The sequence below is a fragment of the Atta colombica genome, unplaced genomic scaffold (genome assembly GCF_001594045.1).
Source record: "Atta colombica isolate Treedump-2 unplaced genomic scaffold, Acol1.0 scaffold121, whole genome shotgun sequence".
Classification (NCBI taxonomy): domain Eukaryota; kingdom Metazoa; phylum Arthropoda; class Insecta; order Hymenoptera; family Formicidae; genus Atta; species Atta colombica.
Window position 1 is genome coordinate 1,164,100 of NW_017259208.1, and position 14,620 is coordinate 1,178,719.

Here is a 14,620-nt window from a genome sequence, read left to right on the forward strand (position 1 = left end):
CTTCAGTCGACGCCGCGCACCCAAACGGTCCAGACCTGTCAGCCCGGAAGACACACGCGCAGCAACTCAACACTTTCACGAGCTACCGACCTACTAAGTAATACGGAGATCCCGACTGTTGGCAGCGTGATACTATACGCGCACTACAGTTCGTTTTTTTTACAACTCACCGCATTTCGCGAGTTTCGTTCTTTCGTCGAAAGTTTACGCTTTTATTCAAGTTCGAAAATTATCCTTTGCGGGAGAGAACTACTGGACGTTGCTCGAGGACGAGTCCTTATTCGCATTCTTTCTGTCTCTATCGGTAAGTCAATTCATCGTTTTATCTAGCATGTAATTTCAATAATATATTACAATTCAATAATATATAAATTACATTTCAATTATATTTAAAACAAATTTAAAATACATTTCAATAATATATAAATATAATTATATTTGAGATTGAAATTATAGTTGTTTATTATATGTACACACTTAATATAATAACTAATTAATTATTAATTCAATAATATTTGAAATGACATTAACTGAAAAGATTAGTTACATTGTTTAATAAATCTAATATTTTCTACAAAATTGTATCTCTCTTTCTTATTCTTCTTCTTTTTCATTGTATCTCGGGTTATTAGAATATATTAAAATAAGTACATTTTAAACATATATAGAACATTATTAAAGTTTCGTTTATTGAATACAGTATCACGTATTAATATAGTTTTGCTTGAATATAATTCTCTCTCTCTCTCTCTCTCTCTCTCTCTCTCTCTCTCTCTCTTCTATTTGTTTCTATTATAATATGTTAATATTTATTTCAAAATTTTTTAAATTTATGTGAGACGACAAAATAAAAAAATCGGTTCTTGTGCTTTATCAGGAATTAATTCTATCGTTAAGCTACTTTTATATCTTGCAATTTTTGCTTCATTTCACGATGAAAATCATCGCCAAATATTACTTAAATTCTGTAGGCAAAATTCTGAAAGCAAGAATATATCTATTAAATCTTCGAATCTTTGCATTTTCTATTGCCTCCACGTGTTAAGAATTAAATGAACGGGAATAGGGGTGTGGTCTATATTCGTTCATGTATATCAAATCCTTGCTTCTGAATCAGTAGCAGGCTGTAGGGCGGTGCACAGTAGCTACTGCATTTTGATTGGTCCTCAATCTTGCGGGTTGTGTCCACGGCGATTTTACGATGGTCTCCTTCAAATTTTCTATTCACCAGTTTTTTCTAGTAATTCATGTTTTCAATTAATCATAACAATTTTTTATAGATCATACATCTTCCAAACACACAATTTTAAGTTTTATATTATAGATGATTTTCTAAAATTCAGTTCATTTTTAATTTCTTGCGATAATATTCAACAATAATATTCAACAATTCGGGTAGTTTATATAATATTTGTAATAAAGAGATGATAAATAAAATTTGAACTAAAAAATAAATAAACACTTTTTATTTTGAAAACTTGCTTACCTAGCTACTTTTTACGTTGATTAATATCTGATTACTATAAAGCAATTATCTTAATTATGCTCATATTTCCTATACGATCCTGAAATTTTATTTTAATCATTTATATTTCAATCATTTTTCTTCTCTTATTGCGTAAACGCAAATCGAGCTGCAGCATGCGCCCGTTCAAGATAGAGATTTAACAAAGTTCTTGCCTACCAGTCACCTATACGGATCAAAACGGATCCATCACGAAGCCATTTTTCTTTAGCGCCGCGCGTGGCGCGAGTCCGCGCGATAGGTAATATCTCTCATGAGAAACGCCCTTGCGTGATCGGCCGCGTACCCCCGTTGGCATCGCGATTCGACGTCTAAACGGCGGAGGGAGGGTGTGGTCCCACTTGGTGGACTTCTCCGGCTGTTCAGTAGCGACTGGCCGAAAACCGGTAGTCGGCGGTAGGGCGGTGCACAGTAGCGACTCTTCTTTGGTTGGCTACCGGCCTTCTCGCTGTGGCGAGCGAACGAACGAGGGCTACCGCTCCTTCCTTTATTCCTCCATACACGCGAGAACGAGTGCACGCACATCGAGCCGGAGCTCACTTGGTTGGCCGTTCTCCGTTCTTCTTCGATTGGCTGCCGGCTCTTTGTACCACGCACTCCGCCCTTCGTATCGCGCGATAGAACGGAAGGTACTCGTGATTGCCCTTTTTCTAAAGTCTCAATAATTTTGTTGATATACTGTCGAACATCTCTTTTAGATTGCCTTCATTAGGAGTAACTCTTGAGTGCAACGAAGTCCTTTGATTATTTTTCTCATGAACAAATTAGTACGAGATGAAATTTATCTTGATTATAGATAGTTAATGTATCCAATTTTCAATATCCAGAGGTACTATTCACTACAAAGCACGTATTATACGATTATTCGGAATGGATTCCGATTGGAATCTATTTCGAATAATTCCATAATACGTATTCAGTACAGAAGCTTGTAGCAAATTACTGCTGTATGGATATATGAACGTACATTGTTATACGTATTATTAATGATTTTGTAATATTAAATCCATTTGTACGTTTGTTTTTCTCTATTTTGCTCTTATAAAAAATCTAGCTTATTTGTATTAATTATATCAGAATACAATGACTTTTCTATTGCGCGAATTGAATTAATAATCATGAATAGCACGATCATCTTTATATGCTATAAAAGTTAGATTACATGATATCTATTTTAATTGCTTATTTAATCGTCGCAATTCTATTCCCGTCAAGAGGAAGCCTCACTTAATTATTCCGCGCATTCCCTCCTCTAACGTTTTTCACAAAAAAATTCACTTTTGCATAGCTCCGTACATATCAAAATGCTTCGCCTATTCGCATATCTTCGTCTAATATGGCGCATTCATAAACGCGAGCGTCTACATATATCGTATTATCATACATTATCATACATTATCATACATTAAATGAAAGCATTCGATCACGCAAACTCGGTAGGCAAACATGGTAGCTGGCACGATGTTCGCTTTTCAGTAATACATCGTTAACTCGTGCTCGTATTTGTTGCTTCGCAAAATTCTTATGTCTTGTTACACTCGCAACTTTGTATATTTCATTTTGCAGGCGTTCCTTTATCTCGCAGAATATCATTGAAACGAAAAATAACTCGGTAGCTTAAGTCTGTTATTTTTTTCTGCATTTTTATCATCCAGTCGAATTCAGTAAACTTAGCGGTTATCACAAAGAACACGATCATATATTATCGACTCAAGATTATATTTGCACGTCCTCATCGGCATCGTCTGTAATATAAAACCTGAGCGTTTACATGGCTAATGTCGTTTTCCTCAGCACCCAACTCATTAACGCACAACTCATTAACTTCGCTTCACGCAAAGTGAGAACCTGTTCCTACCACATGTATCCGTCTCGGGTAATACAAGCGTACTGTGACCTCGTAACTCTTCGACAAGATTGCCATGTAGTAGCTGGCGTTACCGTTCGTTTCTGCGAATGTACATCAATATCCTGCGACAGTAGTAGCTTTGTGTCAGTTTGTTATTCGAAAGTAAAATGACTAAATTTCAGAAGGGACAAGACGTTAGAAAATCTTATCTGAAAGTCTTCTCTGGAAATAAAATTTCATATGGTTTCTATTCTAACAAATAACTGCATAAATAAATGATTTTTGCCATACCTACAAAATTACAAAGGATATTGTGGTTTTCTCTCTGTCTCTTTATTTACGGATTTATAGGGTCGTTAAATCCTTGGAGACAAGGGAGAGTTTAGTTTACACAAAATCATAAATCCACATGTACCCAATATTTGCACGTAAACTTCTAACGGAGTGACGAAGGTGTCCCGTTTGAAGACAGCTATACAGTATTATTTCTGCATATTTTTCTACATTTTTTGTCTTTACGTGACCCAGCTATCATTGGATGGATATTTATATGAGGTCTGAATCAGCGTCGGACGTCAACGACGATGAGAGCAGACAGAAGCGTGATATTTTACCAGGGGACGGATCTCTTTTTTTTAAATGTGGAGTCGCGCGTAATGCGCAGTTCCGATTAGGCTCCACCGCCTGTTAGCCACGCTAACCAACCGGGCTACGCCCAGGCACCGCTTATTACTCATTCGGACACGCCACTTTATTCGAGCGTGCGCCGTGCGCTTAATGCGAGCCGGTAGCGACTGGCCGACACTCCTGTACAATGGCCGCACCGCGCGATTGAATCCCGCGGGCTATTTTAACATGCCGATTCCAATTCGAGAACCGTGCCATTAGACCGTGGCAATACGATTCCGATCCCTCATTCATATCCGGCTGAGTATCATGCGAGAGAGTCCCAAAAGTAATACTTACACGAGGTATAATTTGGCATATTGTACGTATCTTGAAAAAAAAACTAAATTTTAATAAGTCATTTGTTTGAATAGTGCCAAGTAAATATTTATTTAATAAATATAGATATATATTTATTTAGTACAAGAATCATTAAATTTCTTTACTTACTTTATTATTATTTCTTTTTATTGAATAAATATTCATTTGCTGTACGTAAATATTTAGATGGCATTTAAATAAATATTTAATTTTTTTTTCAGTATACAATTCATATTCCTTTCTATTTTTATCACGAAGGGAATATCTCCTCTGGATATATGCGTAGCGGCGGAAATATTAAGTAATAAAATAAATATTAATTTTTGACGCGTGAAAATGGAAATGATTTCAGGAATTCGATTACATCAGATCTCTTAAATTATTTCCAAAGTTTAAAAGAGATCTCAAGGCGATCATGTCGAAGATTATTTATAAACGGTACAAAGTAAAATGTAAGAAATCGAAAAATAAATTTCGGATAATTTTAGTTTGATGATTTTTAATTATAATTATTATAATTATTATGCGAGATAAAAAAGTGTATATAATATGAAGAAGAATAAATATATGCGAGCAACATATTTTGAACGGATTATTGTGTTTTTTTTATCAATGGTTATCATATAGTTATCATATAAACAGTATTTTACTTAAATTTTATTGAAGAACTTAAAAATTAACTCATATTAATCACATAAAAATTAATCGGTGACTCATTACTTTTATGCTTTTTTTTAGAACAACGTCGCGAGTTCGGAAAATATTTTCATGATTTGCGTGGCGTTGGATAGTTAACGTAAAGATTATGGATCGTATTTGCGATGTGCATTTAGCGCTAATAGTGGTTCTTTCTCCTCGATTACCATGAATGTGTACAGCATCTCATATGAATGAAACTTAAAACTGGACAGTCGCGTGTTTGAAATTAAATATGCCCGGAGGACGTGTCGGAGCTAATGATTTAAACTTGCGAATGGAGCAGACGCACCCAATTAGGAAACTAGTCATTAATTTTTTTCGGAAGCACACAGCTTTTTATGGGCATTCACATTATGTTTTTCTTTTGCTGACTGAGAAACTTAACACATAAATATTTAAGATAGCCAACAAGTTTAAAACGGTATATTATTTCTAACAGATTTTGCGAAAAAATTTTATTTATCATTTACCATTCATTCCTAATTCTATTTAGGAATAATTAAGTATCGTATATAAATATCTTATAATTTCGTGTAACTTGGTTTTTATAGAGTTCTAAATAAAATTATATAGAAGATGTTTATATGAAAATTCTACGAATTCTCAATTATTTAATGCATCGATGTAATAGGTTTTTTTCATTTATGTTTCTTATAGACACAAGATATAATATCTATTAATAACATTATAAATTATAATACTTAAAACAATACAATTGTATCGCTTATTTACAGGAGTAAATTACAAAAAAGTAAAATTACAAAATAAAAGCTGCTTGTGACATTTCTGTTAAAAATGTTAGACATTCTCTTATCTTATTTATATATAAAAATATTATATATATTACAATTACATATTATTTTTCACATTTCCAGAATTATCATATTATTTAAAATGAATGATATCTTACAATAGACTTTCCTCGCAGAGTCAGTTGTAGTTATAGCTTGTGTTTCAGAGTTACTCTTTATATACATAGATAAAGTACTTCCCTATGTATGTATTTTTAAAAGCAAATTCTCAATAAAATATCGCGATAATAATTCGATCGGAGAGAATTTCTATTCCGTAAGGCGCATTGGCATGCGCGTGTCTCTCCACCTACGCATCTTCGTAAGGAATGCAAAATACTTCAGAAGTAGCTTTAACGTTACTAACCCGTTGCTCGTAGGCAACGGCGCTTCGCGTAAATATTTCAGATACAAGCGTTCCTCGCGAATACTTCGCTCTCGCGACTCCGAGTGATTCCCTCGAGCGTGCGAGTCAGATCGGAGGAGAATCATCGATTCTGTGCTCTTTGCAGGCAGCGATACGAGGATTCTCTCGCGACGTGGTACAAGTAGTGATCTCACTCCCAGGAGTTAGCCGTGTCCGAGACTAGCTTTGAGCGGGAGGAGAAGAGCGAAGTCGAAGAACGACAGTCAAGAAAGACAGATAAAAAGAGAAGAAGAGAGAGCATACGAAAGTCTGCGAACGAGGCAAAGAAAGATAAAGAGAAAGAGAGAAAAAGAGAGAGAGAAGAGAGAGAGTGACGAAGAGGTACTAAGAAAGGGGACAGAGGAAGATAGAAGACGTGGTGGGAGTGACTCCGGGCGTTAGCAAGAGAGCGAGAGAGGCGGGTAGAGGGAAAGGAGAGATAGAGACTCGACCAAGAGAAGGAGCGGTGGGAATTTATAAGGATGTTCGCGATAATGCCGATGGAGACAGAGGGGCACGGCAGGGAGTTCGGCCGGCGGCAGAAGATGCGCGCCAAGTGCACGGTAGAGTTCGTCTGTAAGTACTGCCAGCGGCGCTTCACGAAGCCCTACAACCTCATGATCCACGAGCGCAGCCATAAGGACGACGTGACCTTCACCTGCGAGGTCTGCGGAAAGACCTTCAAGCGGCAGGACAACCTCAAGCAACACAGGTACACTATCATATTTCGTTTTTACCATTTTTTTTTCACTTCGTTTTATTCGTCAGTTTTTGTTAAATACGTTTAAATTTTTTTTTGTTACGTTTTATTTGCCCTTCGAGGACTACTATTTTTGCGCGCTCGCACGGGACACGTACGTGATCTGATCCATGATCAATCGCCGCGATCTCTTGAGTACTCTTTAGGGGGTCCCTTACAAGGGTCCTGTACGAGTATGGCGTCGCGTATATGAAAGAGAAACCCGTGACACACACACCTAACGTAGTAGAATATTGCTAATGTTTCTGTGGAATATCGCGACAACCGATCGTGAATCAGACGTCAGTGCGTGACTCTCACTTGCAAGAACCTGCACTCGAAAAGCAATAGAGAAGCTATCGGGAGACGTTTTGCTACGCGTCCTCGTTGTTTGCCACACGACAAAATGGGATGATGGAAAATGATTAGTTCTCAGTCAGCAATCAGCTCGAGAAGTCGAGCTAGATTGAAATTAACTGCTATTAGATTGCGTCATCGGCTATCGTAGATCTTTTTGTTGTGATTATTTATTTTTTTACAAAGCATAGATAATAAGGACAAAAATTGTGATTCTATTGTATGTATTGTAATTAATAATCATTTTGATGTCAAATAGTGAAAAAAGGAAAGTTCAATGATATCTATGTGTTAGATCATTTTTATTATTTGCCTTCATATAATAACCGTAAAAATTAAATCTACTTAGTTGCGCGTAGAACTTTCGGTTAAGATGAGATTGGCATCTGGAAAACCGGTCAGGTCACCGATTTAACCTTTCGCAAAAAAAAAGATTCGTAAAAAAAAAGATAGCAAAAAGAAGCTAATACTTTATGATTTGCTTCGAGAACTAATCTAATCCATGATTTGATAACTTCTCGATAAATATCTCGTCGCTCGCAAAATTATGAGACATAAAAAAGCACGAATTATTGACTAGCTTCTACATAATGAAACAAAGATACTGCACAAAAATGAGTGGAATATTAACCCTTAGTAGACACGTTTGGTTTGAGTACTTTTAATATACACGTTCGGTCATTCGTGTCTTGACTTAATTTTCATCATTTTTATAAGCATATATAAATTATTAAACAATTTTGACATATATTTTGAAAGTATTTGTGCAGTTATATATTCATAACAAATTGTAGATAAATTGTTGTAACTAAATGTAGTTAACAGAATCAGAAAAATGCACTGTTTCATATAAAAATATAAAACTCTGAAACAAAAATGTTTAAAGGAAAAGTGTGGTTCAGTATCTTAAAATTAATATTCCAAACTACAAGAAAAAAAATAATTCAAGTATCGGCTGTCCAAAAAAATTTAGTTATTGAGTAACTTGAAAATGATGTTTTTTTTTAATATACATGAATGGCTATAAATTGAAGATATATTGCATTTACATTACAAAACAATAGATTTTATTACTGCTATTATATTATATTAAATATATTATATTAAAAAAATTTATAATTTATTAGGAACAATGTTCTTTCTAACATTACAGACAACATAATATATAATATTATTAACAACTTTTAGAACGAAGGAACCAAAAATCGCGTTTATTAAGGGCTAATATGTTATTGTTTTAGGGTTAATTTCTTTTTTTAATAATTTGCGAAATATTTTTATAATACAACCGAGAATTGAATCGAGTTGAAGTTTTAAAAGAAAAAAAAAATTTTTTAGTTACAGAAAATATACGCTCTGTACACACCTTGGGTCATTTGTGACCCAGAAGTGAACTTTGGAGTTATGCCAGTTAAAGGACATGAATCGAGGCCGGAAACGCCCAAAACTTGTTCTCTAGATGCCAAACTTTTTTTAGTAATAGAAAAAAGACCGGTATTTGACCAGGTACTTAGTATTTCAAAAAAAGAAATGGGCAGGACACGAATGACCCAAACATGTCTACTAAGGGTTAATATTATACATAAAAACGTCTCACGATGGTCCTTTAGTTATTATAACATTAACGATGCTGGCGCAAACCGTTCCATGCGTAAAAGATTTGTCATTTAAAAAAAAATGGATAATAATATAATAAATATAAAATGTATAGTATAAAGAAAAACATGCAAATACCAACCACTTGGCCGCACCCGAATTAATTTACAGTTTTATAAATTGTATCTTTGTGTGATCCGAGCTATCTTATTTGTGACTCAAGACATTTTATTTTTGCTATGTATATAAGGATGTCAATGCAATGTCAACGCAATGTCAACGAGCAAAGAAGAAGATATATTAGTTTAAAGATATGGCGGATCACGGAGAAAAAGATGCGATTGAGAAAGATTTATATGAGTCATTTTTATGCATATAAAATTAGTTTAAGTCTATCAAAGAAAGGATGACATCATATTACAGCAGAGAAGGATTGCGTCGATCACTTTTGAAAGTGATACAATAATAAATTATAATTAATTACAATTTTTATAAATATAAGTTAATTTAATATTAAATCATAAATTTCACTTAAATTTTAGTTAAGATATTACATCAATATGCAACAGATTCCAATGTAAATTATTCTTGTGCAATTTTTATCGTTTTTCTGATTTCGGTCAAAGTGTGTTCTTTAAGTTAACAAGAAAGTTAACTATCGACGCTAACTATCGCTTAAGCGGTCACGGTGCTGACCTCGAGAAGGTCAAAACCATTGGTTCGGCCGAAGGAAATCGCTACCGCGTTGACCTTTCGCATCAATAGCCTTGTAATGTTGCAACGTGTCGCCTTCACCTGCCTCACGGCAAATAGAAGCGCGAATTCTCGGGAGAGAGAAGAGATCCGCGAAGATCCGCGAACTTTGCACTCCTTCTCTTGCCTACGGGCGCGAGTCGATGAGTCGGCGTGGCGTGTCGGTCCAGCGAGTCGCGCGCGAACAAGCGGGCCCATAGAATCGGCCTGACCCATAAATCAATCTGAAATAATGCTGCCCCCGCATGGAACGTGTGCGCGAGCGCGTTTGAACGAGCGAGCGATAAAATAAATCTTCAATACTGGTGGATACTAATGGATACCTTGTATGTAACGGCGGTGGTCTTGTTTTCTGTTCTGTTGTAGATGTGGGTGGCGGTGAACGGGAGCTCTGAACCTCCTGCACCTTGACACATGCACAACACACACACACATACACACACACACACACACACACATACACAGAGGCACGCACGCACGCACGCATACAAAATGGACACACCATTAATAATACAAACTGCAACAATAATGGCAACTGCAACAATAACACTAGACAACAGAGTATGACAATAATTGCAACACCACTACAACCATGCACTTTTTTATTTGATTATCCGCACTTTTTCCCGGTCGTGGCGAATGCACGATCAACAACTATGTCACTACCGCCACCACAGAAAAAAAACCCCAGCATGTGTATACTACTTTTTCTTCTTCTCTTCCATCTTCCTCTACTTCTTCTCCTCTGTCTGCCTCTTTCGCTATTTCGTCTCCTCACTATGTCTGCGACTTTTACTACCCTTACGGCGACTTCTTCATCGTCGGCTATTTCTTGTACTAACACAGCGCGCACGAGTCCCACGCTTTAACGAGACGGCAGAAATGATTGATAGATAGAAAAGGAAATTTAAAGGATGAATGGGAAGGAAGCGAAGGGTTTTCCCTGGAAATGTACTTTCCTCATCTTCCGATTTCAACCATCTTTGTTCCAGGAGCATACACTCTGTTCCCTACAAGGGCTCCAACGGCTACTCAAATGGCTATTCAAATGGCTACTCTAGGTATTAGAAGCCATCCGGCCAACTATCCTAAACTCCCGTAGACACGCGTTTCTCTTTCTCTATTGAATGCTCTAGCTACCAGTTCTTCCTGATGTCCCTCCTTTATTAGAGCAATCCTTCGCGTCGATCCTACGACATGCCAAACTTGCAAATGATGTCATGTTCGCATATGGCAAGGGAATCGCGATACTTCGTCGATTTTTGTCATCACCCTCGCCTATCACCCTCGCATCTAGTTCATCCGTCCTGCTTCTTTGAATTTTTTCGCTTCTGCTCACCCTCCTGTATTCCGAGCCTACACCCAGACGTCAGCCACATCAGAAGAATCTTCGATTCAACCTAACACGAAGCACCATTGCAGAACACCGAGAACGATGGAAGCTATTATATAGCGACACGACAGACAATTGTAATTTTATCGAACTTCCTTTGTAATTCGACTTATTTCAACGAGTAATTCTTGCTAGATATGTGCCAAGCGATTGACGATGTTTGAAATGTTATGGAATTCGCTGTTTAAGATATTATTGGATACATGATATCAAATTTGTATAATTCGAGAACTTCTTTTATGAATACAATAGTCAGCGGTCTGTATGTTAAGATACACGAATATGAAAAAAGATAAATGCGATTATAGAATATAACGAAATTATTTATTTATTAGAAAAATTATCTAAAATCTTTTTTCTCGGCATGCTCTGCGTTAAATATTCACTTTCAATTAGACATGTTTAATTATCTCGATAAGAATTTTTCCGATAGAACAGAATTAGAGAATTAGCTTCTTGTTATGCGCAACATCGATGTTTCGATTGATGGACAAATGACGAAGCTTCAAGAACAAGAAGAAAAGAAAACGATGTTTGCATATTAAATCGGTCATGCAGTTATGAAGAAGCGAATCAGCAGTTCATCTAGGAATGGAAACGAGCGATCTACATTCTTCCGCATTTTCATAATGAAAGCATCACAACGCTGGGTTCTACTCAAGACTCCTCGGGCTAACGTCCTAAATTGGACTACGTAATAACCCACTAGCTCTATAAGAATGCTGGTCGGAGAATACTGTTCGCTTCTTCGCGTGCTACCGTGGACCACGCCCAGGCCCGAAGCGACGTCTTCCTGACCTACCATCTGGCAATCAAACCGCGGAGCTACTCGGTTTCCTCTTCAGAAAATCCATATAATTTCGTGATAGCGACAGGTCACATCGCCAGGATCGCTGACACAAAATCATATCTCGCGAACATACGATTGTTATGAAGACACGATCGGAAAACCTTGGGGCCATGTGGGACCTATAAGGTGGGTTCGCGGTGATATCGCTGACGCAAATACCAGTCAGCTGAGATCGGTTTCCAGCGGATGAACTCTTGGCGAGATGTCTCTTCGATTCCGGCTGAGACGCGACTCATTGAAGTAGAAGAAGATCAACCGTTATTATTTCTGAGCGTTGATCATATCTTTCTTTTTCTTCCTTTTTTCTGTATCATTTTCTTTCTTTTTTCCTTTATTCATATTCGTACGGATTGCGTGATAGGTATATATGTCACTGAGAAAAATGTCTGACTAAATTAATTGGAATTTTGATTGAAAATGGAATCAGAATTTTCTGGTTAAATCTATTAAAATTCTATTTGAGATAACCGGAATTCTGATATAATCAGAATCTTGTGATTCGTTCATTTTCAATCAGATATTTTTCTCAGGGTAATATATTTCTCGAAACGTGGATGGAAGGGGGACATCGTGATGTAGCAATTGGCACGATAATATGAAGTAGGCAAACATGAAGCTATATATTACGATATACATGATAAGGTTGATTCCCACTTGATTCTGAAGATGCTAAATACGAGAATCAAATGGGAAATCACGTGTGGCGAGCATAAATATAATCGTCGCGTTTGAAATCAGTCAACTCAGATGCAAACTGCAGGAACTTTCAGTTCTCGTAGAGCCGGTAGGAATATACACATATAGTCAAAGAGAATATCTTTTCAAGATATGAAGCTAATTAAAATAATTTTGTTTACGGTTTACATCTTGATTATAATTAATGTTTTAAATTTTAAGTAATATAAATCACGAATTGTGTAAAATCATTACATAAATTTTTATGTATTTCTAAAGAAAGTAAAAAATTAAATTCTTCGCATATGCTCCTATTTTATATGCTATATTCCTACTTTCTCTTCTAATATGTTATACTTGATGCTATCGATATATCTAGAGACATATTGTGCACAAAGAGATATCATCTAAATTATCATAATCAGAATAAGTTCTTATTTTTCCCATTCTAATCACCCTACAACTTGAGTATCACTCGAGTCCATCGTGATAAATTGTAAAGAATGTATTTTTTTGTATTAAATTTAATATATTTTGTGGCATGCTTTTCAAACTGTGTGTACATTAAAAAGAGAGAAAGTGTTTGAATTTGTACGTTAATATGAGAGTTAAGGATTTTGCGCGACTGATTTTAATGTATCCTTACAATGACATCGTTAAATATCTTTTTGCTTTGATACGAAAATAAAACTATATAAATATTCTTAAATGGTGTTAGTATATTATGCATATTTTTGCTACGGCATCTCGAGAATATCGAGAGCTGCCATTTAGCATAATTCGCACAAATTAATATTATAAAAATCATATTAAAAAAACCATGGCTTTGGGAGCAAACAGGACTTTTTTCTAACTTTTGATTCTTTTTAGTGGAATGAAATCGCGGTCGTACTTTGTACATAGCTTAAATACGTATCAATGCGCGTCTAATATTATTATATTAATTATTATTATTGATTATTATTATTAATTATTATTTTATGGATGTTATCGAAATAGCGCTTAGTCATTCTGTATTGTAGCCGCCGATAGGCCTCACGAGTGTAGAGCTGCATATCGTTGTATGGTATCATAGGAGTGATAATAATGTTATTCTATTATTATTAAAATTATTATTATATTATATTATTATATTATTACCATGATGTATCAATATTCATGCATGTATCGCTAGCTTTACACCACCGAGGCACACGGTCAGCCCGGTAGGAAGATTCATGTTCTTTGTCTCTCCAAGAGAGATGAGATAACATGTATGCGCGTGATGATTCCATGTATGCTTTCCGCAAATCGTATTGTATTAGTGTGTGTGGGAAAGTTCCACTCCAACGGACTACAAATAAATTCGCCAAGTTGTAAAATGCTATTTCGCCCTTCTTTTTTTTATAAATCCCCTTTAGCGTATTAAACAATTGAACTATTAAAATATCTGAGTGTTTCATGATCTTAAAAATCTTTCCATTTTTGAATTCTTTTTTATCATGGAATGATTAGAGAAGCTTTTTCTGGTACTTAAATTCTGGTACTATTTTCGAATTTTGCAGCACAAAAACAGTAAGTACAATTAATTAATTATAATGGATTCTGATTTTATTTCGTTGCAGTATTTTTTGCGTAATACATATAGAGTAATGTAATGAAAATCGTAATGTAAGATAACCATTTTACAAATCGCGACTGACTTACAATTAATCTGCATCTGGTTGAGGCGAGTTATGAGATGACTCAATCGTAGAAATTATCGGGATAATTCATTCCTGAGGATCACTCGGACTTCGTCGTCACGCAAATCATAGCCAGTTAAGCGACGGCCGGCAGCTAGGCGAAAGAGAAGAGTAGCAGTACCTGATCAAGACAGATCTCCCGCAGGCGTGAAATAGCAAGCCGCATGAAACCATCCTTCTTGTCACAATAAGTCAACCGATGATTAGTAGTATATTGTGTTCTAATTGATGTTACACGACAAATATTTTATTTAAAAAAATTTTTAATGTGCTCTA

General features: G+C 35.8%; 1 protein-coding gene across 2 annotated transcripts; it reads left to right on the forward strand.

Annotated features, from left to right (window-relative positions):
- The first annotated feature begins 246 nt into the window (after window positions 1-246).
- On the forward strand, window positions 247-11,368 carry LOC108694631 (protein drumstick). 2 transcript variants are annotated; one of them, XM_018204229.1, is made up of 3 exons: window positions 247-304; window positions 6,364-6,969; window positions 10,695-11,368. In XM_018204229.1, exons 2-3 carry the CDS (start codon window positions 6,740-6,742, stop codon window positions 10,768-10,770), a joined length of 306 nt encoding a protein of 101 aa, XP_018059718.1. In that variant the 5' UTR covers window positions 247-304; window positions 6,364-6,739; the 3' UTR covers window positions 10,771-11,368. The 2 variants fall into 2 exon arrangements, with proteins under 2 accessions (XP_018059718.1, XP_018059719.1); XM_018204230.1 differs by having other exon boundaries at window positions 10,069-10,756.
- Window positions 11,369-14,620: the final 3,252 nt, after the last annotated feature.

Coding starts and splice junctions, on each gene's coding strand:
- LOC108694631 (XM_018204229.1), top strand. CDS start 6,740: ATGTTCGCGATAATGCCGATGGAGACAGAGGGGCACGGCAGGGAGTTC. Junction 6,970..10,694: donor GACAACCTCAAGCAACACAG/GTACACTATCAT, acceptor TCTTTGTTCCAG/GAGCATACACTCTGTTCCCT.